General features: G+C 37.7%; 2 protein-coding genes across 2 annotated transcripts; both read right to left on the reverse strand.

The window, feature by feature from the left end:
* Window positions 1-1,061: 1,061 nt before the first annotated feature.
* On the reverse strand, window positions 1,062-12,161 carry LOC110889562 (replication protein A 70 kDa DNA-binding subunit B). Its single transcript, XM_022137116.2, has 12 exons — window positions 11,843-12,161; window positions 9,887-9,970; window positions 4,426-4,564; window positions 3,818-4,085; window positions 3,346-3,433; window positions 3,069-3,272; window positions 2,823-2,913; window positions 2,523-2,677; window positions 2,138-2,442; window positions 1,959-2,069; window positions 1,781-1,888; window positions 1,062-1,539 (listed from the first exon to the last, which is right to left on the reverse strand). The coding sequence occupies exons 3-12, from the start codon at window positions 4,552-4,554 to the stop codon at window positions 1,484-1,486; spliced, it is 1,515 nt and encodes a 504-aa protein (XP_021992808.1). The 5' UTR covers window positions 4,555-4,564; window positions 9,887-9,970; window positions 11,843-12,161; the 3' UTR covers window positions 1,062-1,483.
* On the reverse strand, window positions 4,554-9,414 carry LOC110887742. The gene is made up of 3 exons (XM_035974253.1): window positions 7,845-9,414; window positions 5,150-7,729; window positions 4,554-4,564 (listed from the first exon to the last, which is right to left on the reverse strand). Exons 1-3 carry the CDS (start codon window positions 9,412-9,414, stop codon window positions 4,554-4,556), a joined length of 4,161 nt encoding a protein of 1,386 aa, XP_035830146.1.
* Window positions 12,162-25,719: the final 13,558 nt, after the last annotated feature.

The raw sequence follows: 25,719 nt of genomic DNA on the forward strand, positions 1-25,719 counted from the left end.
TTTTATTCTTACAAATTTCTTTTTTCTCATTTGAACCCTCCACTATACAGCTAAGTGTATAAGTATATTAAAGTTATTATTAATTTATGATAAAACTTATATGTATGTAATGTACATTTTTAATTTATAATAGTTGTTGTATAAATAAAATTATATAATAATTATAATAGTAAAAAATGTATTTAGAAATCCCAACGTATATCTTTTAACAAACTAATGGGTATACCCGGTACCCACGGATATACCCGATACCCGACGGGTATTGGGTCGGGTATGGGACACGATTTTATAATCGGGTATGAGTATGAGATTACCAATACCCAACCTGAACCCGACCCATTACCATCCCTATTCCAAAGTTATAAATTTACATTAAAAACACAAAACGCATATGAAAGTATGAAATTATTACATTTGAATTGCATAAATTGATGTTTATTTCTCAAACCTTCAAGCTTTCACGTAAGATGACTAACATATAATTTGAAGACCCCTTTGAAAGTTGTATAGAAACTAACGCAACAAGCCCCTAAGCAGCTAGTTTAGTCAAGTCTGACTCATTTAGTTAAACGTGTTTACTTGTTGATAAATAACTTGTTGGATCATGTTTATACTATATTTAAACCCATAAATTAATGGCTAAAATATAGTGTACTCTTTAATTCTTAGACCACACGGTGTGGACGTTGGGGTTGTGGCGTGGGGCTTCTCCAACGCCGAGCACAACGCCCCAAATGGCGTGGAGATGGTGGCGTGGGGGAGGGATGGTGATGAGGTGGCTAGTGTTGATTAAATAGTTGGTTTATTTATTGATTTTATTTATTTTTAGACATAAATAAAAAAGTAATTGTCACGTGTTGATTCACGCCCCCTCCCATGCTGTAATAAATATGAGAAAACCCCCTTTATAGGAATCGAATCCAAAGTTATGCAGTTTGTCCTTTTATTATCGTAATAATTTGTTCTTCATATTTGTAATAAACAGACTCTCTCCATTTCTCTTTTTCTCTTACAAAGATTTTCCTATCAAAATAATAATATGATTATAATAAAGGCAGATATTTCCATCATTTTCGTTCATAAATAATTAAAACTAGTAGAGGTACCCGCGCTTCGCTGCGAATGGCTATGTAGACTGCTAAATTATAAAGGACAATTATATATTAGCCTTTGAAGGCGCCCATACATTGAGATGTTTACATACCAAAGATTATGCCAGCATACATTTGATTATTTTTATATATACATGATAACTAACTAAAGGTGGTGAAGCCAAAGAAGTGATAGTGGTTCACATGGATTACATCCCAAAAAGCATGACTTCAGAAGTGGAGTGGACCATTCATAGATGGTAATGAAAGGTGCAGCAACAAAAGAAGTGATGGTATTCACTAAGATTGCAGCACAAAAAACGATGTCTTGAAAGTGGACCACTGTTGTGTATGCTGGCCAAAAGGTTAGCGCTAGTTACGTGTGTTCTACATTAGTCCTGCTTGGATTTTGGAGCATTGGCAGACTTCATCTTCTTGCTATCTTCGTCTGAGAAAGGTCATCAAAGAAAACATTTTATGATATAAGTACTCTATCCATACATCTAATGAAAAATGTAATACTGTAATGTAAAAGACAATTTCACATGCTGATTATTATTGATATATGTAGAATTACATGCTGATTATTATTGATATATGTAGAATTAGCCATTAGCGAACTTAACAAAAGTGAATTCATGAGTATTGCTAAGGACATGACAATATTTATAATAAAATTGATATTATACCTGGTGAGTTAAGAAGTTGCCTTTTGTGGACACACATATTTGGTGGAGTGATGGGGGAAATGGTAGCTGCTTTTGAAACTGGAGTGGAGATCGTTTGTTGCTGTGGATCTAGTAAAATACCAGGAGAATTAACAACTTTTATATAATGAAGTAAATGAAAGTGTGGTAGTGTAATTACCGTCAGAGACTGGTGGTATTGTTAAAGCATCATTTTGTTCTTCTGCTAGAGTGATGGGGGAAATGGTAGCTGCCTCTGAAACTGGAGTGGACATCATATGTTGCTGTGGATCTAGTACAATACCAAGGAATTAACAATTGTATATGATGAAGCAGATGAAAGTGTGTTAGTGGTATTACCTTCAGACACAGTCAGCGTTGTCACAGCGTTCTTTTCTTCATCGGGAATGTTAGTATGATCGGAAACATTGTTGACAATGTACTGGGAGGAACCTGACTGAGGCCGGTTGTTAAATTGAAGGTGAAATGTTTTAGTAACACCTTTAAATGCTTCAATTTTGTCCGGTATAACGTAGGGATCCGTGTAGCCTTGCTGGATTATGAGCTCTTCACACCGGGTTTGCACGAGTGAATTCATGGCTTCATCAAAGAGAGTAACAGTAGCGGTGCCTGTTGTATCTGCTATGGTCGCGCAAAGGCAGTAACTGTTGGTGTAAATTTGGTATTGTATTAGTAACACTGAATATATTGATGTACACTACGTGTATTTATTGAGCGTGCTTACAGTAACTTTGGTTGTTCTACATCGGGATGGTTTTCGCATGCTAATGCAGCTGACTTTGGAGTTAATTTTTTGTTGCATTTTACGCAGCCTTTGTAGTACCATGTCCTTCCTTGAGTAAAGCTGATGATTGAAGCAACACATGTGAATTTTCTTTCCTGTAGTAACACAAAGAAATTGTATTTAAAGCATTGTATTTAAAGTGTACCGAATTATTGATGTTAGATTTTATGCTATAAATAAATGAACTAATTAGTGATCATCTAGCATACAATATGTAATGAAATATTGGTAATATCTTACACTATTTGTTGAAGGATCCTTTTCAGCCAATTCTCTTAAGGTCACCAAGTTCCTTTGATTTATAGAGATGGCTGTGTATCTCTCTTTGAATCTGTAAAGATTTATATTTGACATTGCAAAATTCTGTTAGGAGTGTCAATATGATGTATTTCTATAAATATTTATGTATAAATATGTACACACACATCCTCTCTCTCTCTCTTTCGTATGTGAGTGTATGTATGCCAAGGTTGAATAGTTTCTTACCTGGTAGCTAATGATGATGCTTCCTCAATATCAGGGTTGATATATATGTGGGTAGGGGCAGTCGATTTCATTTGCAGATAATTAAATTCGGACACCTTAAGTGAAGTTATTGCAATGATGCATGGGAAAGGTTCTTGAATCAAAGCCTCTTTGTTAACCGTGTTGGCTACCTCTTCCCAAAGTGCCACTTCAATGAAATTTTCACTGGAAAAAGGAGTTATTAAATATCAGCCTTTGTGCGAGTACGATACAATTATTACTGATAAAGTGAGTCTACCTGTCGTCTTCAACTAAAAGCTTCATCAGTCGCTTGTTTGTTTTTGTTGGACCATCAGAAGTAATAGTATCAAACCTGCCAATGTAGTCTGCAGTGGACATTTAGTGTCAAAGTTATAAAGATAAATGCAATGAGAAGCATAAACATATGGTAGCTAAAATTTTACAAGTTGTAATTAATATTGTTATAGTGAACTTTCCATTTGGACTACAAATCGTGCTAAGTAGATGTAATTAATATTGTTATTAATGAAGTCGCTTGATAATTGCCAGTAAGGATGTTTAATCATACGACAATTTTGTGACAAATAAAATTCAGAACCATAAATTGGAGTTGCGTTCCCAATAGTGTCACTCCGAATTGAATGAATGTCACATTGATTACATGAGATGTGTTTTAAAAAGTAAGGAAGGCACTTATCAGTCGAAAAATTACGTGTTTATATCTAAGATACAAAAGTAAGTGAACGAACCTGTGAGCAGAAAATGATTACCCTCACGGTCTCGCAGCCTGTTAAACGGGAGAAAGTTGAAGTAGTTAGTAGGGAAAGCAGAGTCATCTATAGGTGTAAAGTGAGTTCCCCGTCCAAGTTTGATGGTAGCTGCACGTGGTACGACATTATGGCTCTGCCTTGCTCTGGCAGACAAATAATTTGTCACACGGTAACATGATTGCAACACAAGCTTGGCATCTAGAAATGCTTTATCACGTTTGCTACCGATAGCTTCAATTGCAGTACCCTGTTTAAGCTATCATTGTTAGGAATCTATGGGTATGCATAGATATGTAAATAGGTATAGATACATACATACATATACATACACAGATTATATACATATATATGTTTATTAAGTAAAAGAAATCTCATGATGCCTTTATATATATAGTTAGCTGCATATATAATAAGCATATATATATATATTATTGTGAAGATAGGTTGAAGTATTCAATTTTGAATCATATTGCTACTGGTAAAACGAAGGATAAGTTGGAAAATGTGTAGATGTATATATTACAATTTCTTCAAGGGAACATTAGATGGGAAATTTTTTTGATATAATGATGGAATGAATACTGTACCTCTCTGTCAACAAATAAGAAGCAGTACTCCTCTTTGTAGACAAATGAAAGCCATTTTCTGATTACACGTATTTCGATCGGTTCTGCACCGTCACCAGCTGTAATACTTGAAATGCTTTTACAAGCCATTAGCAGTTTCCTGTTAGCAATTGTATCAAATGTTATGTAAGTGCATGTACTTATGGTCACTATAAAAAAATGTATGTATAATGTACACATGCATAAATTCAACATTTTACAAAATATATGTTCATTTGTATAGATGTGTGTGTTCATGTATTAATATGTGTATATATACAATTATAGGCATTTGTAGTTGTTTATATTCATCTATATTCACATATACATACATATTATATATATATATATATGTATATATACACACTTACATACATATGTACATGTACCTGGTTGGAATGTATTTCATCTAGAAAGTTAGAGAAAACCATGTTTTTTGTTTTCGCTTGAGGGGCGTCTTTTTGTGGAATTATAAGAACTTTTAAAGCATGAAGGGAAGTTGCTCTAGAGAAAGCTACGTATAGTTGGCCGTGGCCGAAAACTGGCTCAGGCAAGTATACGCCAATTTTATTTAATGATTGACCTTGGCTTTTATTTATAGTCATAGCATAACAAATTTTGATTGGAAATTGTTTCCTCTTAAACACAAAAGGTAATTGCTTGTCATTGTGTACAAAAGTAATTCGAGGTATATAAACACGATGACCTATAGCAATTCCAGTTATAACTTGAGCCTCAATAATCTTTGGTAATAATCTAGATATTAATAGCCTTGTTCCATTGCAGAGGCCTGAAGTCTGATTAATGTTTCGCAGCAAAATTATCGGAGTGTTGACTTTCAAGTCTAAACGATGTGGCGGTAATCCGCTGAAACTTAAGACGTTAAGGTATTCGACTGGATAAAGCATTTCGGTATCTCCTCTATCATTTGCGTGTGGGATCATTGAATCTGAACTTAAGTAGGTTACAGTTGAGTCTTCACACATACTGAGGACTAAGTTGTTGATTTCATCAGCTGTTTTATTTTTAGGGCAGACGATAGCTTTATCTGAGAACTTTGCTATTGTCGGATTGCGAAGCGTGTCTTCATCGTAAATGAATCGAATAAGCTCAGACAAAGAATTATCATCAAAGGGCACAAGAAACTCCGATGGAATATCTATATTTTTACTGTCGGAGTCGTTTTCTACAATAGGTTCACCTATCTTACCATCACCAACATCGAGTAGCCATGAAGAAAACCACGCGATGTCCGCTTTGTCCTTGCTACTTAGATTAGGTCGATGAAGCCGCATATTTTCAGTTAGCTTCATCACTTTGAAACAACCCCATAAATATGATTTGGGCAAGGATGAATTAATGATGGCAGACTTTGTAGCCTTTGGTTTAACAGGAAGTGTCTGTCTAAAATCGCCGCCTAACAATACTGATTTTCCACCGAAAGGATCACATGAATTATCTAGTATATCCCTTAGTGTTTTATCAAGTGACTCAAAACATCGCCTGTCACTCATGGGTGCCTCGTCCCAAATTATAAGAGAAGTTTCTTTAAGAAGTTGCGCGAGCTGGGTATTTTTTTTTACGTCACAAAGGGAATCATCAGTTAATTCTAGAGGTATCTTGAACCTTGAGTGAGCAGTTCTTCCGGATGGTAGCAATAAAGAAGCAATCCCCGAAGCCGCAACAGCTAAAACTATTTTGCTAGAAGCTCGTAATGCACAAATAATAGTTGTCCATAAATACGTCTTACCGGTACCTCCGTGGCCATAAACGAAAAGCAGTATTTGTCTTTCTTGTGCGATTGATTTGACTACTAAATCATAGATGGCAAATTGTTGGGGATGAAGAGCATTTTTTAGAAGTTCATGATCAAAGGACATTTTCTGTATGTCATAGTTCTTTTCTTCCATTACAAGACGATTCTTTAAAATGGAAGCAAATTCAGAACGTGGCATTGGTAAGCCAAAGTTACAAAGCGATGAAGAACTTGCGCTAGAATTGAGAAGTAGTTCAATCTCAAATAGGACGTGTTGTTGTAAATCTTCATCGCTTATGTTAGTAGGTTTAAAACCAGTATCCCGTTCGATATTTAAGACAACGTCATCACTCATAGCACGCCAATGGTCTCTCCATAGTGATAAGGGATTTGATATCTCACAAAATAATAACATGTGTGTAAAGAGAGACCGTAGTTCCTTTGAAGTTGCCCAAACGGATGCTTCCGTGAATGCATATGTCCATTCGTCATCATTATCAAGTAGGCCGAGTTTCTCACATGCATTCCTGTATGTTGGGAAAATTTCCGTACCAACGGTGCGTATGTCCGAAAAATTTCGGCATCCAGTTTGATGGCCTAGCAGCATACGTAAGTAGAAAGTCTCGCCACAAGACGGATGGACGTATATGAGTCTTCCTATAGCTGGCGTTCTATTTGTGGCCCTACGTATCCAACATCTTCCTGAAGTGTCCCACCTGTATTCTGAAACATAGTCAACGTAACGAAGATGTCGGCCTTTATCGTCTAATATGTTGTTGTGTAGCCATTCTGTTAAGGTCGTCTTTTTTGCTATAGGATTGTCCACAACGTTTTGTAATTGCTGTGAATCGCGGAAACTGATGTTCTGCATATTCTCTAAATGCACAGCCAATACTTGAACGGCAGGATTTCTACTGTGAATAGGGAAATCAAATATCCTCCATGCGGCCTCATGTGGACATATGAAACGACCATCAACGAAATTTTTAATTTCATCAAATGAAGACGAAGATGTATGGTTAGGCGCATCAGGAACATTTGATGTTTTTGTAACTGTAAAACGAATGCGGTCGGCGCCTTTTGATATGTACTTAAATAGATACTTGATAACCATATTCCAACCACAATATTCGACATTAATATGCGCATCAAATCGAAGCAGCAAGTCTTTGTTGTAAGGAACAACAAATGAGTTATCCAAAGTGACGCCATTCTTAATGACGAAGAAACCATCCGCCTTTCTTTTGTAATGAGCATAACCTTCTTTGTCGAATCTTGTGGCGGATTCATAATTTTTTGGAAAATTCTTTGAGCAGGTGCCGTCAATCATGCAAGGAGCATTTGGTTTAGGTAATCCGCAGGGTCCATGTAACATGAGTTCGGTGACAATTTTATGAAGAACTGGCTCTACCGTCGGGTTCGGAATCTCAGCGGAGATGTAACTATCAATGTCATCTGGACTTTGTATTTTGTTACATGGCTTGACCCACAAAAGAGTATGACAATGAGGTAGCCCTCTTTTTTGGAATTCTATAGTATATAAATCTAGAAATAAAAATTAGACAAATGACAAAGGTTAAAAGGAAAGATCAAAATTGGTGATGAGAATCGAAGAAAGCGCAAGGAAAATAAGACATGCAATCACCTGCCACAACCTCACCAAAAGGGGCACCAGAGCGTAAATAGCCCATGAAAGCGTCAACTTTCACCCGGAAAATTCTAGCGATAATGTCCGGGCGGTCTTGCACTTTTACGTGTGGCGTTTCGGCTAAATATCGTTTAAGCTCCGGCCATTTTACGTTGCAGGTAAACGTTATGAAATATTGGGGATTTCCATGTACACGGCAAATTGCTAATGCATCTTGATAATGTTTGTACATGTACCTCGGGCCACCAGTGAAAGATGAAGGTAAAACGGTCCGCTTACCAATGTCATGACAATTTGTATCACCTCGTATCAGCGCGTCATGAATACCTTGCAAGTACTCAGTTCTAAAAAGATCTTGATGCGATTGTATGTATTCTAATCTATTTTGTTCGATACAAATATACGCATCTACTAAATATTGTTGAAACAAACGTCCACCCCTAAGCAAATGAGTATATAAACTAAAGCGATCATGAAGATGATAGCTATAGAACATGTTCATAGTAAGTTGCTTTGGACGTGACGAAGCATCATCCGCTAACCGAAGCTCCGGAGTCCACCCTTGTTCTCCGAAAACAAACAGCAATGGATACTGCAACGCCATATATAGAGAGTGCAACTTACTAACACGTTGGGGGACGTCATCTTTCGGACGAATAATTATATCAAAATTAGATGCTCTTACTTGATCTTCATATACAATAGCACCAATCGAGCCAATTGATGGGGTATCGTACGATTTTTCGTTTACATTGCTGTATAAACGAATAGCAAAATCAGGAACATCTGCCGAAAGAGAAAGATCTCGAGCAGTACGAAAAAGTCTCACCACCTTGTTAGTGGAATCTAACGTTTGTAGTAGAAGTGCAACAATATCCGCATCTAAAGACGATGCTCCATGTTCACCAAACACATGAAGTCTATTAGAAAGTTCATTCTCGGTATCGTATATGTACATTTGCAAAAATCGAGGGCGTTCGCCAGAAGGGGGGCAAATAGATCCAATACGATGACATATCTGACCGCTAACTTTGAAAACATAAGGCCCAGAGGTTAAATTTATAGAGTCATCAGTAGTCGCGCCAAAAGAAGTCATCGCAAACATGGAATTATAAGCACGAATATTATCTAAGAAATCATGTCTTTCGAAAAGGTGCTTTATGTTGTCAGGAGGTTCGCGTGGATGTTGTAATTTAACTCGACCACCCTTACAACATTGGTTGTACCGTGGACGTCGACTAAGAGGAGAAGCTTTAAGGCGCTCATCATACCAAAAACGCGCATTACAATACTCACATACCTCACTACAGTTGCCAATATCTAAATACATGGGCGAAATGGACGACCCTTCAGACAAATGTGGTTGGCGAGAAGTTGATGAAGATGACGTTTGAACATGAGATACTTCAGTTCGAGCATTCTTAGCTAAAATTGCTCTACGTCTAGCTGACAAATTTTGTGAGCTATCAGAATTATCACTCTGAGGCAAAGGAAATGAAATAGACTGCTCACTACTTACCGCAGCACGTCGTCTCTTATTTTGGCGACCCTTTAGTTGGTTTTCCATCCAATATGTGTCGATTTAAGGATCACAACAGTAATACGAACGAAGTAAACCTATAACGAAGGAATCCTAAAGAGCCTAAAGAAAAATAGGTACCCCAAGATAGGAAAAAAGCACATATGTATAGTATCATACCTGGACATATTTATTATAATTCACTAAAAAAGTAACTTAGTAGTATTACCAATTTAATATGTCATGAACTTTTAAACTAAGATTGGAAAATATAGGAAAACATGACATAAAAATCTGGATATAAACTTTCTGGTCATTAAGTGCATATTAGGTAGAAATTGACCCAACTGAACAGAGCTATGTTGATCTCTCTTAGACTGTGTATTTAAATAAAAATAATTTACCAAACAACCACACAACCTGGACTTATATATAAAATCTCGTGCCTTCTTTTTAATCCAAAATGAACCATACTACCATAATGCATATTTGTATGAGTAAGGTGAAAAAAGATAAGTACCTTGGCAACACAGTGAACCCTCCTGATGACTTTCCAGCTTCACTTCTTTACTACCAATCACTTTACAAGATAATATAATGATCCCTGCATATGATTACCGTTCACTGATTATAATAGTTGCTAAACGTATAAATATATAAGAACAATGGGAAAAAGGTAGCTTAATGGTCTACATTCGGGATGAGCTCGGTACCGGTACCGGTACCGAAAATCCCTAAAAACGGGTACCGGTACCGAAAATCCCTAAAAACGGGTACCGGTACCGAAACGGTACCCGAGCCATTATTTTATAGCAAATTGGATTTTTTTAATCCCAACTGAGAATTCTTACGACCAGTCCCAAGTTTCGCAGTTGGTTACTAATAATCCCAACTGAGAATTCTTACGACCAGTCCCAAGTTTCTAGCTTATTTTTTTAATGGACACCCGGTAAACAAAATGTAACTCAGTAGTTTTTTGCTAATGTGGATAGTTTTACGCTGACATTGATGATGTTGTGGATATTTTTTGTTTTTTTGCTGATCTGGACACAGAATATAATTTTTTTTCCACCTCATATGTCAACATCAGCAAAAAAAACTAATTGGGTTAAGTTTTTTTAACGGATGTTCATTGAAAAAAAATTGCTAGAAAGTTGGGACAAATGGTAAGAATATTCTAAGTTTGAATTATTTTTGGCCAACTAAGAAAATGAGGGATTATTTTAATCCAATTTGTGGTATTTTAAATATAACAATCTGGTTCGTGTCAAAAAAGGTTTGACCAAAATGGTTCACCTGAGAGTTGAAATGAGTAGTTTTACGGAAAAAAATCAAAATGGTTCACTGTTATATTGCTTATATGGCGGCTAGTGTGGGAGGACATAGTGTATGATTTATTAGGGACCTGTAACTTTAGCCAGCAAGAGCACATTCCAAGAAAGATAAAGAACCACAATTGAACATAAGGGCTTTTGTAAAATGCTGAACGTAACACTTCTAACGCAAACAAAAGATAACCATATATATATTATACTACAATAGAAGAACATAAGACTTTATTTTATATCAGTTAAATGCTTAATTATTTATATAAATTGCAAAACAGTTGAATGAATTAGGTGTATACAATAAGCCCACGAGGTCAATTCTTTCCCCCACATAAGAATCCCAGGCACAAGCATTACATCACAATACACACAGATTATGTACAACACGAATCTGACATTAGGCTTTAATATGAGGACGTAAGTAGAATTTTACACCAGAAAACAATATACAAGCTAGCCTTACAGCACATTACACATAGATTATGTACAAAACGAACACCAGAAAACAATATACAAGCAGTACATCACAATACGCATAGGTTATGTACAATACGGATCTGATAATTTCACTACGCAAGTAGAATTTGACAGCAAAAAAGAACATAGAAGCATTATTATATCACAAATCAAAATATTGTTGCGATCTGTTCTACCAAAAAAAAATCCCAACTGTAATCACACATCAATCTAAATCGCAAAGCAAAAAATAACACACAGTGCACCTATATCCCCTCTTTTTTATCATGAAGATTTGCAAAAAAAAAAAAAAAAAAAAAAAAAACTGTCTAAACTCAACATAAAACAACTACAAGACAAACACATGTCACCCAAGATCTAGACTTTAAAACAATTATAAAATATTCACCTCCAATGAAGCCACAGGTACCAAATCCCAATATCATAGTTCTAATTAGAAAAATCTAGCAGCAGAAACCCTAATTATGAATTGGGCAATAAGGATAAAAAAGATTAAATCACAATTTTAAATGCATAATAGGCCTGTAAACAAATGAAACCCAACACGAACACAGGAAATTAAACTACGGATCTTATTGTTTATGTTCGTTTGCTAACATTTTAAACGAACAGTTAATAGACATAGAAGAACAAACATAAATGCAATTTCAGAAAATATGAATGCAAATCACCTGAAGAAGATGCCTATTCCATTCCAACCCTTGAAAGCTATGAAGAGCAACAATTGATACTGAATAATGAATATAAAGTGAGAAACCTAAGTCTAAACCCTAGCAATTAGGGGTGAAAACGTGTTAAACACAAATGAAACTCCTTAACACGTGGAATAGCATAACTTCAGATGAGTGTCAAGATGGTTTATTTCATGAAGTATAATCTCTGAACACGTGGAGAAGAATGACCTTTGATGAGTGTCTCTCATCAAAGTGTCAAGATTTAAAAGTTAATAAACATTTGGGGCAAATATAAAAGACTCAAAAGTATAGAGGAGGAATGCAATAAACTCAAGTATACACTATGTTTGCCATTTCAAATTGTAATGATATATAATGTGATAAGTTTGATTTATGGCCACTTTCATGGAAAAACAATATTCCAAACACTTATCAAATACAATACATGATCTAAAGACATCTTGATATGGATTTTTGATTTTGACTAATTGGAATTATAGTACGTGACAAAGATTTCCATCAGTTTCATTTCATAAATAATTAAAGTCTTTGATCATTACAGTTATGGCCAACATATCCAAGAAGGCCAATATATTCCAAATACCTTAGTGAATGCATAAATATATTGACATTTAAACATGAATTTTTTAAATTAAATATGAGAAATAACTTCATTAATTCTACCCTTATAGATAATGATGATTTTCCTTATTATAACCATAGTTGCAAAAGTCGCTAAACGCTCCCTAATCAGTCGACATGAGAGTTGAGAGTACTCGGACATGTTAAATTATAAAGAAATCAGTTTTCGGAAATTAAATATATGTCAAATAACACAAATTTACTAATATTTATAACAAAATACGTGAAAATGATATTCATGCTTTAATATGATAGCCATAGAAATTATGTTTTATTTTTTTTAAGTTAAACCTGTCCCAAGTTTACCTACTAGATCCGATTCTGGCCGAGGTTCACGTTTGATCGATTCAGAGTAATTAGGCAGAGTTGAACAAAGTCGACTCGGCAACCTACCTTGTAGTGACTACTTGGAGAGTACTCGGCCTTGAAGACCTTGTTTTACAACCATAATCATAACCATGAATCTGATATTGACGACTCATTTTATTTTTCTCAGTTCTGATGATTTATAGGTCCAAATAAATTTATGATGATTTTAGGTTGTGAGTTTTATCTCCTCGACATGTCTCTTGTCATTTCTCATGTTTTTATGTAATAATAGATGAAACAGAATTGTGGGTTATGGAGGTGTCGATTTTCCTTATTTGTCATCCTCTCATTAGTTGTTTTGGATTGCTTACTTTACGAGTCCATAAATTTAAGGCCTATTTTGCTAATTTTCTTGGTCAACTTGCATATCTTCATGATTTTCATAAAAAAATAACACAATTTGTTATTCATGTTGTTTTTAACGGTAGTTAGTAGAGCACACTAGATTATTTTACATGTGCTAGATAAACATATAAATCAACAGTATACAATTGACAAAAGTAATTTAATTATGTGCTTTAAACTTAGAATGTTTGACAAGCATACTGCTAGGACCCGAAACAGTGTTTAAACGAAAGATTAGATAGAGATAATACTAATTCAGTAGAAATTTCGGCAGCATGACATTTAGTCAACTCGATTTATTAGCTTGCAATTCATACTGATAGAGCATACATCATTAAGCTCTGGAAGAGAACACACAGTTCGATCTCCTCTCAATCCTGAAAACTGCCAAAACTTATGAGTCATGCACATCACTGCCCTATTTATAGGCGTAGGACCCCAAGCGCATGACCCTTGCGTACGCACAACTCATGCGTACGCAAAAGTCAAAGAAAGTCAAACTAGTTCCCGTCGCGCCATGCGATGGGGACACATGGAGGAGATGACGATTTAGTTTGAAAATATTCGTTTTCTAGCCTACAGTTACTATTTAGTGTGACTACTCACTATTCAAATAATAAAACAAACAGCTCCGTGAAGTATGATCGATGCCTACTATTATTCTGCATTGTAACTATTCACATCCAACATCTTTTTCAGCACATCACGTGAATGAATAATGATAATGCAGTAACTTTATAATATCACTGATCAATTCAACGACTTTTAAAGAAAGTAGTGCATCCAAACAACGACTTTATGATGTTGTTAAACTATTAAGCGACTTTAAGTTAAGTCATGGTTTGAAATAGCGACTTTCAATAACATCTTCATACATAACAAGGACTTTTCAGTGAGGTTTTGTTTTCAAACAAGGACTTAAGTTAAGTTGTATCATCAAACAACGATGTTCTGGAATATAGTGGTTCAAACGACTTTCTGAAAGTAGTGGTTCCAAACAACGATCTTTAAGGACAATTTAGAATGTATGCATAATACTTGCGGGTTTGCAGGATTTTGGTTTAAAAGTCGCCGATTCAATCAGTGACATACCTAAAAACAATCACATATTCAATGCCCACCTGAAATCACTCTTTTGATGTTCAAATCACCTATTTGTGAAAAAAAATCTACATCTAACATGTTAAAAATGAAATTAAAATGAAATGGAGTATCAAACCTGCAAAGCTAGAATCATCATTTTAGAGTGAATTGCAAGTTTTATCCTTTATCCTTATACCAAATTTCAGGCGGTGTCCTTTACCTTTAAAATTGATGAGTTTTGTACTTAATGTTTCCAAATCCTACACGTTATGTCCTTTAACCATAAAACAATTACTCTTTTTGTTGAATCTAGTCATTTGCCTTGCACATGAGGGAAGTTTGGTTATTTCACCTTTTCAGGGACTAATTATGTAAATAACTTAAATACCACTCCATCAGCAACCACCACCCTTTTACCACCAGCAAACACCACCTCAACACTTGTCATACCCCAACCGATGGCGGAATCATCGGGGCGTGGCACTGAGCGAAACAGATTGTTCAAGAGAATCCATAACAACTATTAATGACAATATATTAATCGTTAACGTCTCATACCATCAACATATAAAGTAAAAACACTTATTACAGACATTGTTCTCGAAAACAAATAAGCTGTTCCGACAACTCAGATTTTATTGAATGACGTTTCTAGACCACCTAGCTTGATTCATCACAGCGGAACATAGCATCCTAAACACCTGTCACATACGTTCAAATAAAATCAATACACAGATTGTAAAGGTGAGTACATAAGTTTAAGTAGCATATAGTATAGCGAAAGCGTTTACGCATAACCAACATGTAACACGTAGAAATGTGAAGCAAGTAAGCTATCGACAATGGCATATGCAACCGACATGGCTGTGAGTGTAGAATGTGCAACACATTATCACCACTATGACCATGTGAAGTAAAACCCTTAACAACCCCTGTCCATGACACGTGCTGAGTCCAAACTATAGTACTATCGTTGTTAAGGTGTCAGGCAACAATCATTGTGCAAACATAACATACAAGCATTCATCGAAACACGTATAACATGTGAGAGCGGTTAGCGTTTAAAAGTGTTTGCGTTGTGTGTTGAAGTGATTTGATATAGGTAACGTATGTAACACCCAAAAGTGTGTTAAGCGAAAAAGGGTTCGAGTATACTCACAGTATGTGTTTAGTAAATAAACACAGCCTTGGATTGAAGGGAGCACGTGGGAGATTAGCCTGATCACAGAACGATAGTGTAAGCATTGAACATCGTGTAAGTTGTACATCAAATGAGATAAGTGTCGGATGGTGTGTCGGTCGGACGATCATCCGGACGGATGGTCATCCGGACGGATGGTCATCCGGACGGATGGTCATCCGGACGGATGACCATTCGAGCGGTTGGTCATTCGATTGAGTGAGCGTGTTTATAAATCGTTTCAACTTTTGAAGTTTTCGTTGTAGTGTAAATCAAGTTATTCGATCGGATGGTCATCCGGACGGATGGCCATTCGATCAGATGGCTATTTGATTGAAAGTGTGATATTCTTTGAAGTTTTGTCAAATTGTTCAAGTGTTGAACTTATAAAGGACAGTCACCTGGTCGAATACTCATTCGATCGGATGGTCATCCGATCGGATGGTCATCTGATCGGATGGCTGTTCGATCGGCGATCTGATGTTTGAAAATTCCACAAGTTTTCTAAGTTAACAGTTTGAGTTTTAACGGAGACGACATGCCGACGTGTCAAACAACGGGAAACCCTACCAAGTTCAGCTCAGTCGATCAGATGAGAATCACTCCATTTGATCAGCCTACTGTTCTTGATGGGATTTCATGTTCAACCCGTGAATAGGTCGTCTCTTCGGTGGAAATCTGTTCTCAGACCGGTTCTCAACTAGAGTCTGAGTAGAGAGCCTTAACAAGTCTAGATTCCATCGGTACTTAGTAAAAAGTGAAGAAAAGTAGAAATCATCTTCCAACTGATTTCATTTTGTTGAAATTCATGTAAAGTAGTTTGGAAATCCTTTAGATCTGGACAAATCTTGATGAGATGATGTAACACTACACTTCTTATGAGGAACCGAGATGACGTCACCTTCAAAGAGTCCAAATCAGGTGATTTCATGGTGGAAAAGTAAGATTTCAGTGGAGAAGATGATGAGAAAGTGTGTAGTGATGATGGAAGTACAAGATATAGGAAGAAAACTTACGAAAATAGCCTTGAATCGAGATAAAAGAGCTTGAGAGCAAGTTGGTCGGATAGAGCTGTCACATCAGTGAACAGTTGATGTGACAGGTGAGTATTTATAGGGTGAGAGGAGTTAAGGCGGTGGAGTAGTGGGTCGGACATCCTGTCGATCGGATGGCCATCCGGTCGGATTGTCATCCGGTCGGATGTCCATTCGACCGAATGGTCATTCGATCCGACGGCTTGTGCGAGTTAGTGTTCTGACTTTCGTTTTGTGCGTTAAATGTTGCGTTGCGTTTAAGCGAGTTGCGAGAAAGCGATGCGATAGCATTAAACAAGTAGTTACACAAATAACATAACACATAGAAAGCAAAAAGTAAATCTGTGTTTTGAGTTTTCGATGATATTGCGTTACGATAGAGTTGTGATTGCGTTTGCGAATATCATCCCAAAACATATACGAGGCACACACAAGTAAAGCACATAATAACACACACACATCAAACAATACCAGTAGCTGCGTTTCGAGTTTGTGTTGCGTTGCATTGTGATAGCGTTAAGTAAAATAACGTTTAGTTGTGACTTCTGCGTTTTGAAAATGCGTTCAGAATGCGTTTGGTATCCGCATGACATCGCATTGTTACTTCACTTATTAGTAAATCATAATTTAAAATAGTTAATATATCGATTACCATCTATCGTTGACCCATTGCGGTAATTGAAGTCTCGAGAGTACAAGGTAATTAAGCACGAAAAGTAATAATTAAGCAAGAAATGATAGATCTGACATTTCTTATTATAACGACCCGAAAGGTCGGGTTGTTACAGCCTCCCCTACTTTAGGGAATTTCGTCCCGAAATTAAGGCACAGGCGTAATGAAAAGATGTGGATATTTAGCCTTCATATCACTTTCGAGTTCCCAAGTGAACTCGGCGCCGCGTTTTCCTTCCCAGCGAACCTTCACTATAGGAATGTGTGAGCGTCGGAGTTTCTTGGTTTCTCGGTCTATGATCTCTACTGGCTTTTCCACGAAGTGTAATGTTTCGTCCACATGCAAATCCTCGAGAGGGACATGCAAATTCTCTTCGGCTAGACACTTTTTGAGGTTTGAAACGTGGAAAGTCGGGTGTACGTTGCTAAGTTCCTCCGGTAATTCGAGTCTGTAGGCCACTTTGCCAATTCTTTCCAGAATGTTAAACAGTCCAACTTATCGAGGCGCTAGCTTTCCTTTCTTGCCGAATCGGATCACCCCCTTCCAAGGTGAAACCTTTAGGAGTACGTGATCGCCAACTTCAAACTCAAGGGGCTTGCGGCGTTTATCGACGTAACTTTTTTGATGACTCCTAGCTTTCACGAGATTGTCTCGTATCTGGAGGATTTTGTCAGTCGTTTCTTGCAATAATTCAGGACCGGTAATTTGCGCGTCTCCGATCTCGTGCCATACAATCGGCGATCGACATTTTCTTCCATATAATGCCTCAAAGGGTGCCATTTGAATGCTAGAGTGATAACTGTTGTTGTACGAGAATTCGACTAAAGGTAAATGCGTATCCCAATTACTACCAAAATCTATAACGCACGAACAAAGCATGTCTTCAAGGGTGCGAATCGTGCGTTCAGTCTGACCGTCGGTCTGGGGATGGAAAGCAGTACTGAGATTAAGAGTAGTACCGAGAGCGGATTGAAAAGTTTCCTAAAGGCACGAGGTAAATCGACCATCGCGGTCAGAGATGATATCACGAGGTGTCCCATGTCGACAAATGACTTCGTCGGTATAGATTCGTGCATATCGTTCAACCTTATAGTCTTCTCGTATTGGAAGAAAGTGGGCGGATTTCGTAAGACGATCAATGATAACCCAAATGCTATCGTGACCTGATGGCGTGCGGGGGAGTTTCGTAATGAAATCCATAGCTATACTCTCCCATTTCCACATCGGGATCCCGGGTTGTACATGTAAGCCAGAGGGTCGTTGATGTTCAGCCTTGATGTCACACCCCAACCGATGGCGGAAACATCAGGGCGCGGCACTGAGCGAAACAGATTGTCCAGAAGTTTCCATAACAACTATAATTACCAAATATTTAAAGCAACATGTCCCATACCATGTCATACAAGATAATACAATTATTACAGAAAAGATCTAGGCAAATTGTTCTGTTCCGACAACTCAGATTTTTATTACAGACAATTGTTTATTGTTTCTAGACCTTCCCTAGCCTCGATTTCATCACCATGCACCTAAGCATCCTAGCAACTTAAGCACCTGTCACATACGTTAAAATAAAAGTGAATACACATAGTGTAAAGGCGAGCATACAAGTTTGATATTAGCATATAGAGTTCGAAAGCGTTACGCATAACCAGCACGTACACAGAGTGAAATGAGGCATGTTAGTTATCGACATGAACCTATCGATACCAATGACTGCGGGTTGACTGCCCAAGGCAGTTCGCGATACATACTCACCACTGTGAGCCAAGTAGGTAATTGTCCTTAACAACCCTCAAGTGAACGGGTGCTGAGTCCAAACTAATAGTACTACCGTTGCTAAGGCAGGTAGACAACATTCCATGTGTAAACATAACAAACAAGCATTCATTTAGTCACGTATACATGCGATAGCGGTTTGCGTAGTGTGTTTGATGTGATTTTGTATAAGTAACGTATGTAACACCCAGAAGTGCATAAAGCAAAAAGGGATCGAGTATACTCACAGTGGTTGAATGGATTGAAGGGAGCGCTTGAGAGTATGGTTAGCCTGATCAGAACGATACGATAAGTGATGCGTAAAACGAAAACAAGTGTTGGTGGGTCGAACAGCTGGTCGATCGGATGGTAGTCCGATCGGACAGCTGATCGTGCGAGTGACAGTCCGTTCGGACGGCTGTGCGATCGGATGGCCGTTCGAGTGGATTGTTTCTTCCTTTAGGAAAGATGTGTTTATGTATGATGGCTTGACTTTTGAAGTTTTTGTGGTAGCATTTGAAAACATTGAAGTATCTCTACCCTTCAGGTCGGTCGATCGGACGGTCGTTCGACCGGACGGCAACCCGATTGGTTGGGCACTTCAGTGAGAACAAGTTCACAGCAGGTTGTCACTCGATCGGACAACAGTTCGATCGGGTGGCATCCCTAGCGCATTGAACATGTTGAAAATTGTTTAAGTGTTGAAGTTTAATTGTCACATGTTCGAGCGGTTAACTCGACCGAATGGTAGTTCGATCGAACAACAACTAGTTCAACGATCAGACTTCAGATGTTGGTGAAAGTGGTTAAGTGTGGGACCCATAGTGCAAGTCGTTCGGATTTCCCAGTCGTGCGGTTTGGCTGTCCGTTCGGACAGCAGTCCGATCGGACGGCACCCCGTCCTGGTCGTCCAGTTCGTCTTACACTTGGTTGCTTTGATTGTTTGTCGTTTTATCGAGGCGTTTTGATAACGAGTTAAGCAACGAAAACTTTGTCAATACTTGGTTCTCCTGATCGGACAGGAATCATCCAAATCCGGTCGGTTAACGGTTCGAGACGGTGTTCCATGTTTAACCCGAGATCGATGAACCTCGTGGATAGAATCCAGATCTCGGGCCACACAACCACAAGAATGAGTAGTAGGCCGGCACAAGCTTCGTTTCTATCGGTTTTGAAGACATTGAGTGTAAAAGAGTTGAAAGAAAGTTAGAAAACCATCTTTCAATCCTTTTTATGGTGAATATGTTTAGATATATGAAAGATCTTTGTTTGTTTATGTGGAAATCGGTTAGATCCAAGTTATTCTTGGTGGATTGAGGCCAAAACATGAAGTTCTTCAAGAACACATGATGACGTCATCCCAGAACACCTTGAATCTTGATGATTTCACGGTTAAAAGTTAAGATTCAAAACGTAGAAAGGTGTAGGTGTTGGGATTGAACCCTGCCAAAGGAACAGATAATAAAAGCCAAAACTGGATCAGAGCAGTGGATCCAGAATAAGCAGATGTTATGCATGCAAGTCTCTCCCCTTGAAAGTGGTTTCAACATCTGCTGACCTTCTATCTACTGATCATACAAACCGCTGACCTACAACCGCTGACCTACAACCGCTGAGCAAAGTCAAAGACTGATGAAGAACTGAAGCTCTGCTGCTCAATCTACTGCCTTGATTCAAGCACTGCTGATCATGACAAGTACTGCTGGGATCACAACAGTGGAAGGATGCAGCAGTTGTTTATTTACTTTATGTTATGAAATGTAATATCAGTAGTTAGCATAAGCAGTATTTGTATTAGGTCAGTTGTTAGAGTTTGTTAGGAGGTTAGATGTCACTTTCATGGTGACGTCAGCTAAGATGCTCAGTGGTTTATTGCGTGCCTATAAATAGAACAGTGCTCTGTAGTGTTCTGTTTAGCTCTTCACCATCTTCTTCCTGCACGAACAAATTTCTGAACTCAGGCTGAGGGGGAGTTTGCGAATCATACATGCAATTGTAATCAAAGTTTGAAATAAATTTAAGCATTTGGTTCTTTGTTGAAAATGTAAGATTGAAAGCATTTCTTCCGTTTGATTGTGAAAAGTTTGCTTCCATTTAATTTCCGGTGCACTACTCTTTCATTGTTCATCTTAGTTCAAACACAAATCACAATCAATCCAAACTCAGATCCTAACAATTGGTATCAGAGCTTGGACAGTCAAATTTGATTTAACAATCACTTTGACATAAATAGTTCAGCTCACAATCGTTGATACTGATAGTTTGTTCGTTTCGTTGAAAAACAGAGCAAGGTTTAATCACCATTAAAGTTGATTAATCAGTGCCTGTAAACCAACCAGGATGATGTCACAATCACAAGATGATAAGAATAACATCGGTTCTCTTTTCAAACCACCCATGCTTAAACATAAAGAGTACAACATCTGGGAGAGAAGGATGGGTCACATCCTTGCTCAACAGAACACTAGATGTTGGAGGTCTGTTGTTTTTAGTCCTCATGTTCCTATGGTGCCAAGTGCTGAGGATGCAAAGAAGTTCGTTCCAAAACCAACTGAAAACTATACTGAAACTGATTTTCAAAAGTTCGAACTCGATGCCAAAGCATTTAACATCATAGCTTCTGCATTACCCAACGAAATCTATGCTGGGCTGTTACACTGTAACAGTTCCAAAGAGTTGTGGGATGCATTGAAGGAATGATTTGGGGGAACGGAAGAGGTTATTGAAAACAACAGGGAAATTCTGAATCAGCATTATGAAACATTTTGTCACATCAAAGGGGAATCTCTAACCCAACAATTTGAGTGTTTCAGCTGTCTCATTAGTGAACTAAGGCTTGTTAAAGTTACATTTCCAAATGCAACTCAAAATAGCAGGTTCCTTAGATCATTTCCTGAAAAATGGGACACAATTGCTTTTGTCACCAGGAATTCAGCTGAGTTCAAAGATCTGACCCTGACCCAACTCCATGGTAGACTCCTGACCTATGAAAGGGAGTTAAACCAGAAAAGGAAGTTGCAAGAGTCTGGTAAAGTTGTTGATGACTATTCATTTGGCAGCACAACTCTGTTTGGTCAGGAAGAATCTGGTAGCAGCAGTAAGGATCAGAGTTATGATCATTTTATTGACATAACTGCTGGTGCTAATTTTAACAACTCTGATTCTCACTCTGCAAATTATGCTTTCACTGCAAATAATGAAAACCAGATGTCAGATAACTTGTGCTTTGAACTCAATGATTTGCAACACTTTGATCCCACTGACATAGAAGAGATGGAACAGGGAGAAAATTCCCAGGGCTTCATGGGAATTTAAGGGTGGGGTTGGATAAGTCGAAAATCAAGTGTTACAAGTGTAATAGGCTAGGTCATTTTGCTAGGGAATGTAGGAGTCAAACCACTGGTCCAATAATTACTCATCCTAGTTCAAACCCTAGACCACAACAGCAAAACACTGTGCATTATACCCAATATGCCCCTGCAGCACATGTTAACACTGCTCATTATGCTGCAACCCCTGTGCCTGTGCATTATGTTCAAACCACTGTTCCACAAATTTAGTATGTTCAAGCCCCTGTTCCTCAGGCACAAGTACAACTTGTTGCACCTCAACAAGCTGCTCCAACAGTGACACAACCAGATAAGCAAAGCTTTTTCACACAAGGCTTTGTTGATTGGAGCAGCATGCCTGATGAACTTGATGATGAAAATTTTGCTCTCTATGCTTCTAATGATGCTTTGATGAATTTTGTTTGACGGCATTAGAGTCAATACCAGAAGGGGTTGAAACTGAAGGTGAACAGCTAAGTGCTGAAACAGTGGATGAAGTTGCTGAAGCAGTGGTTACTGCAGTTGCTGGTGAACTACTGCTAGGAGAAAATTCAGAAACCCTGATTGAACCACTGTCCGACCCTTGGTCCAAAGATGACAAAGAGAAAGAAGAGTTGAAGAAAGCTGGTGAAGGAGAAGGGAGAGCTGATGAAGAAGATGATCATCAATGTATTGTGCCATGATGGTTGCTGCCAAGGTAACTCCTCAAGTTCTTGAAAAACTGTGTTCAGACAAATGTTTCATTGCATTTGCTAATATAAAAAAGGTAAATTGAAAACCTTAGGGATAAAGTCTTGCCTGATGAAGTCAAATTTGAAAAGTCATTAAAAGAACTTAGAAACAAATTGGCTGAAAAAGATAAAGAGATCAGCAGTTTAAAAGAAGAGCAGAGCATAACCAAAACTCAACTCCAAACTATGGTAGAAAAATACCAAGTTTGCAAAAAGGAGTTGGAGTCTACCCAGATCACCTGTGAAAGATGGGTGGAGTCTTGTAAAGGGTATGAGGTTATGCTTGCAAAACAGGTTGAAAGCAATGTCAAGTTTGGAATAGGACATAGAAAATATGATGAACTTGTAAACACTGCTGAAAAACAAGCTGGTTCAACTGAGATAATACCAACCAACAAAAATGGCCAAGAGATTAAAATAACCGACAAACTTGGTAACAAAATTACCCTGGAAAGATCTGTGGAATCCTCAACTTTTGAGGAGATTGAGAAATATCAATTTAAACCCACATGGTCTGATGAGTGTGATATCCTGAAAAATTTCAAACCAATGGATTTCACAACCACTGATGGTGTAAAAGCTCTAAAAGCAAAGATCATTCCAATCAAAGATATCCCAACAGTGGTTCAAAACTCTGTTGCAAAGGAATCTGAGAAAAGGAAGAAAATAGAAAAGATTAAAAACTTGTTTTGTGATTTTTGTGAAAAAAGGAATCATCTAACAAAAGACTGTTTTCATCTAAAAGCACTGATCTAAATAAAACAAGTATCATTGTACCTGCTGAGAGCTGCACCATTTGTGGTAAAGATAACCATAAAACTAAGGAATGTGTGTATCTCAAAAACTTTGATGAGAAAAAAGGAGTACACAGCAAAAACATTCTTAAGTTCATCAGCATCATCTATCAAATTCACCAAGAAACACCATTGTTTATCCCAGTCCAAACAGCTGTCACAAAACAGCTGAACCAAACATCTATTCAAAGGGATGTTCAAGTGACTGATGCACCCCCTGCCAATCAATTCAGGAGAGGCAAAGGACAACCATCATACCAAAGGATTCCACATGTTTATGAGGCTTTCAAAAAGCCCTCTAAACCAAGAGTGAACAGGCATCCTTTTGGTTATCAACAGGTAATTGGCCAAGACCCCCAACAGTGGTTAGAGAAAAACATTCCCAAAAATGTTCAAACCCCTGAGCTAACCACTGTCCATGCATCTGTCATCATCCCAGACACTGTTGAGACCCCATCCAAAGCCTTATTGGCTTTGGAGACCTTAATGAACTAATCCTTTTACTTCATGTGCAGGGAGCTTCTGCATGCTTAGATAGTCTTTGGTATGTAGATAGTGGAGGCTCCAGGCACATGACAGGATGTAAAGCCCTACTCAAAGATTTTAAAATCCATGGAGGGGGTGATATATCCTTTGGGAATAATAGTAAAGGGAAAGTTCTAGGGCCTGGTACAGTTCAGTCTGGAAGTATAAAATTTGAAAATGTCAATCTGATAGACAATCTGAAATTCAATCTCCTGAGTGTCTCACAAATGAGTGACAAGGGGTATGGGACATTCTTCACAAAGGAGTGTTGTAGGATTGTTGGACCAGAAATGGTTGAAAAGATTGAAGCAATAATAAAATCAGGAAAAACAAAACTTGTTGCTCAAAGAAGTGGCAATGTTTATGTTGTTGATATGTCAAAAGAGTGTCCCAGAACTGATGCTTGTCTATTCTCAGCTGCCTCTAACAAAGAGATAGAACTTTGGCACAAAAGACTGGGGCACACAAATCTCAAAACAATCAATGAAATTTCAAAAAATGGCTTAGTGAGAGGCTTACCACAAAAAATGTTTTCATGTCCTGAGCATTGTGTTTCCTATTTAAAAGGAAAGCAGCATAAAAGCTCTTTCAAGCCCATTGAAGAGTCCAAAACAACCCAGTGTTTGCAAATGCTGCACATAGATTTGTTTGGCCCAGTGCAAGTCATGAGTCTCAAAAGGAAGTGATATTGTTTGGTTATTGTTGATGACTTCTCTAGGTTTACATGGACCTTCTTTTTACACTTAAAAGATGAGACTGCAAGCATTTTGCAAGACTTTGTGACACAGGTTGAAAAGCAATTTGACCTTCCAGTGAAAGTCTTCAGGAGTGACAATGGCACAGAATTCAAAAATAAGGAGTTGGATGCCTTCTGTGTGAAGAAAGGGATTGTAAGGCAGTACAGCATCCCTAGAACACCAGAGCAAAATGGGGTTGTTGAAAGGAAGAACAGAACATTGATTGAGGCTGCCAGAACCATGCTTATAGATTCAGGTTTGCCGTTAACTTTTTGGGCAGAGGCAGTAAACACTGCTTGCTATGTCCAAAACAGAGTTTTAATCAACCCTAGGCACAAAAAGACTGCTTATGAAATTCTGTATAAAATAAAGCCATTAATCTCATATTTCAAAGTTTTTGGTTGCCCATGTTTCATTCTAAACTTCAAAGATTCTATCTCAAAGTTTGCAGCCAAAATTGATATGGGATACCACCTGGGATACTCAACCACTGCTAAGGCCTACAAATTGTTCAACACAAGGACCAAAGCAGTGGAAGAGACTTTGAATGTAAAGTTCAATGAACTTTCATCAATGAAAATCCCTGCAAATCCTGTAGAATTGTTTGATCTTGAAAAATTCACTTTTGAAAATACTGCTGTCAAGACTAACAGTGCAGGTCCATCAGAAAATTC

Source organism: Helianthus annuus, chromosome 6, assembly GCF_002127325.2.
Source record: "Helianthus annuus cultivar XRQ/B chromosome 6, HanXRQr2.0-SUNRISE, whole genome shotgun sequence".
Classification (NCBI taxonomy): domain Eukaryota; kingdom Viridiplantae; phylum Streptophyta; class Magnoliopsida; order Asterales; family Asteraceae; genus Helianthus; species Helianthus annuus.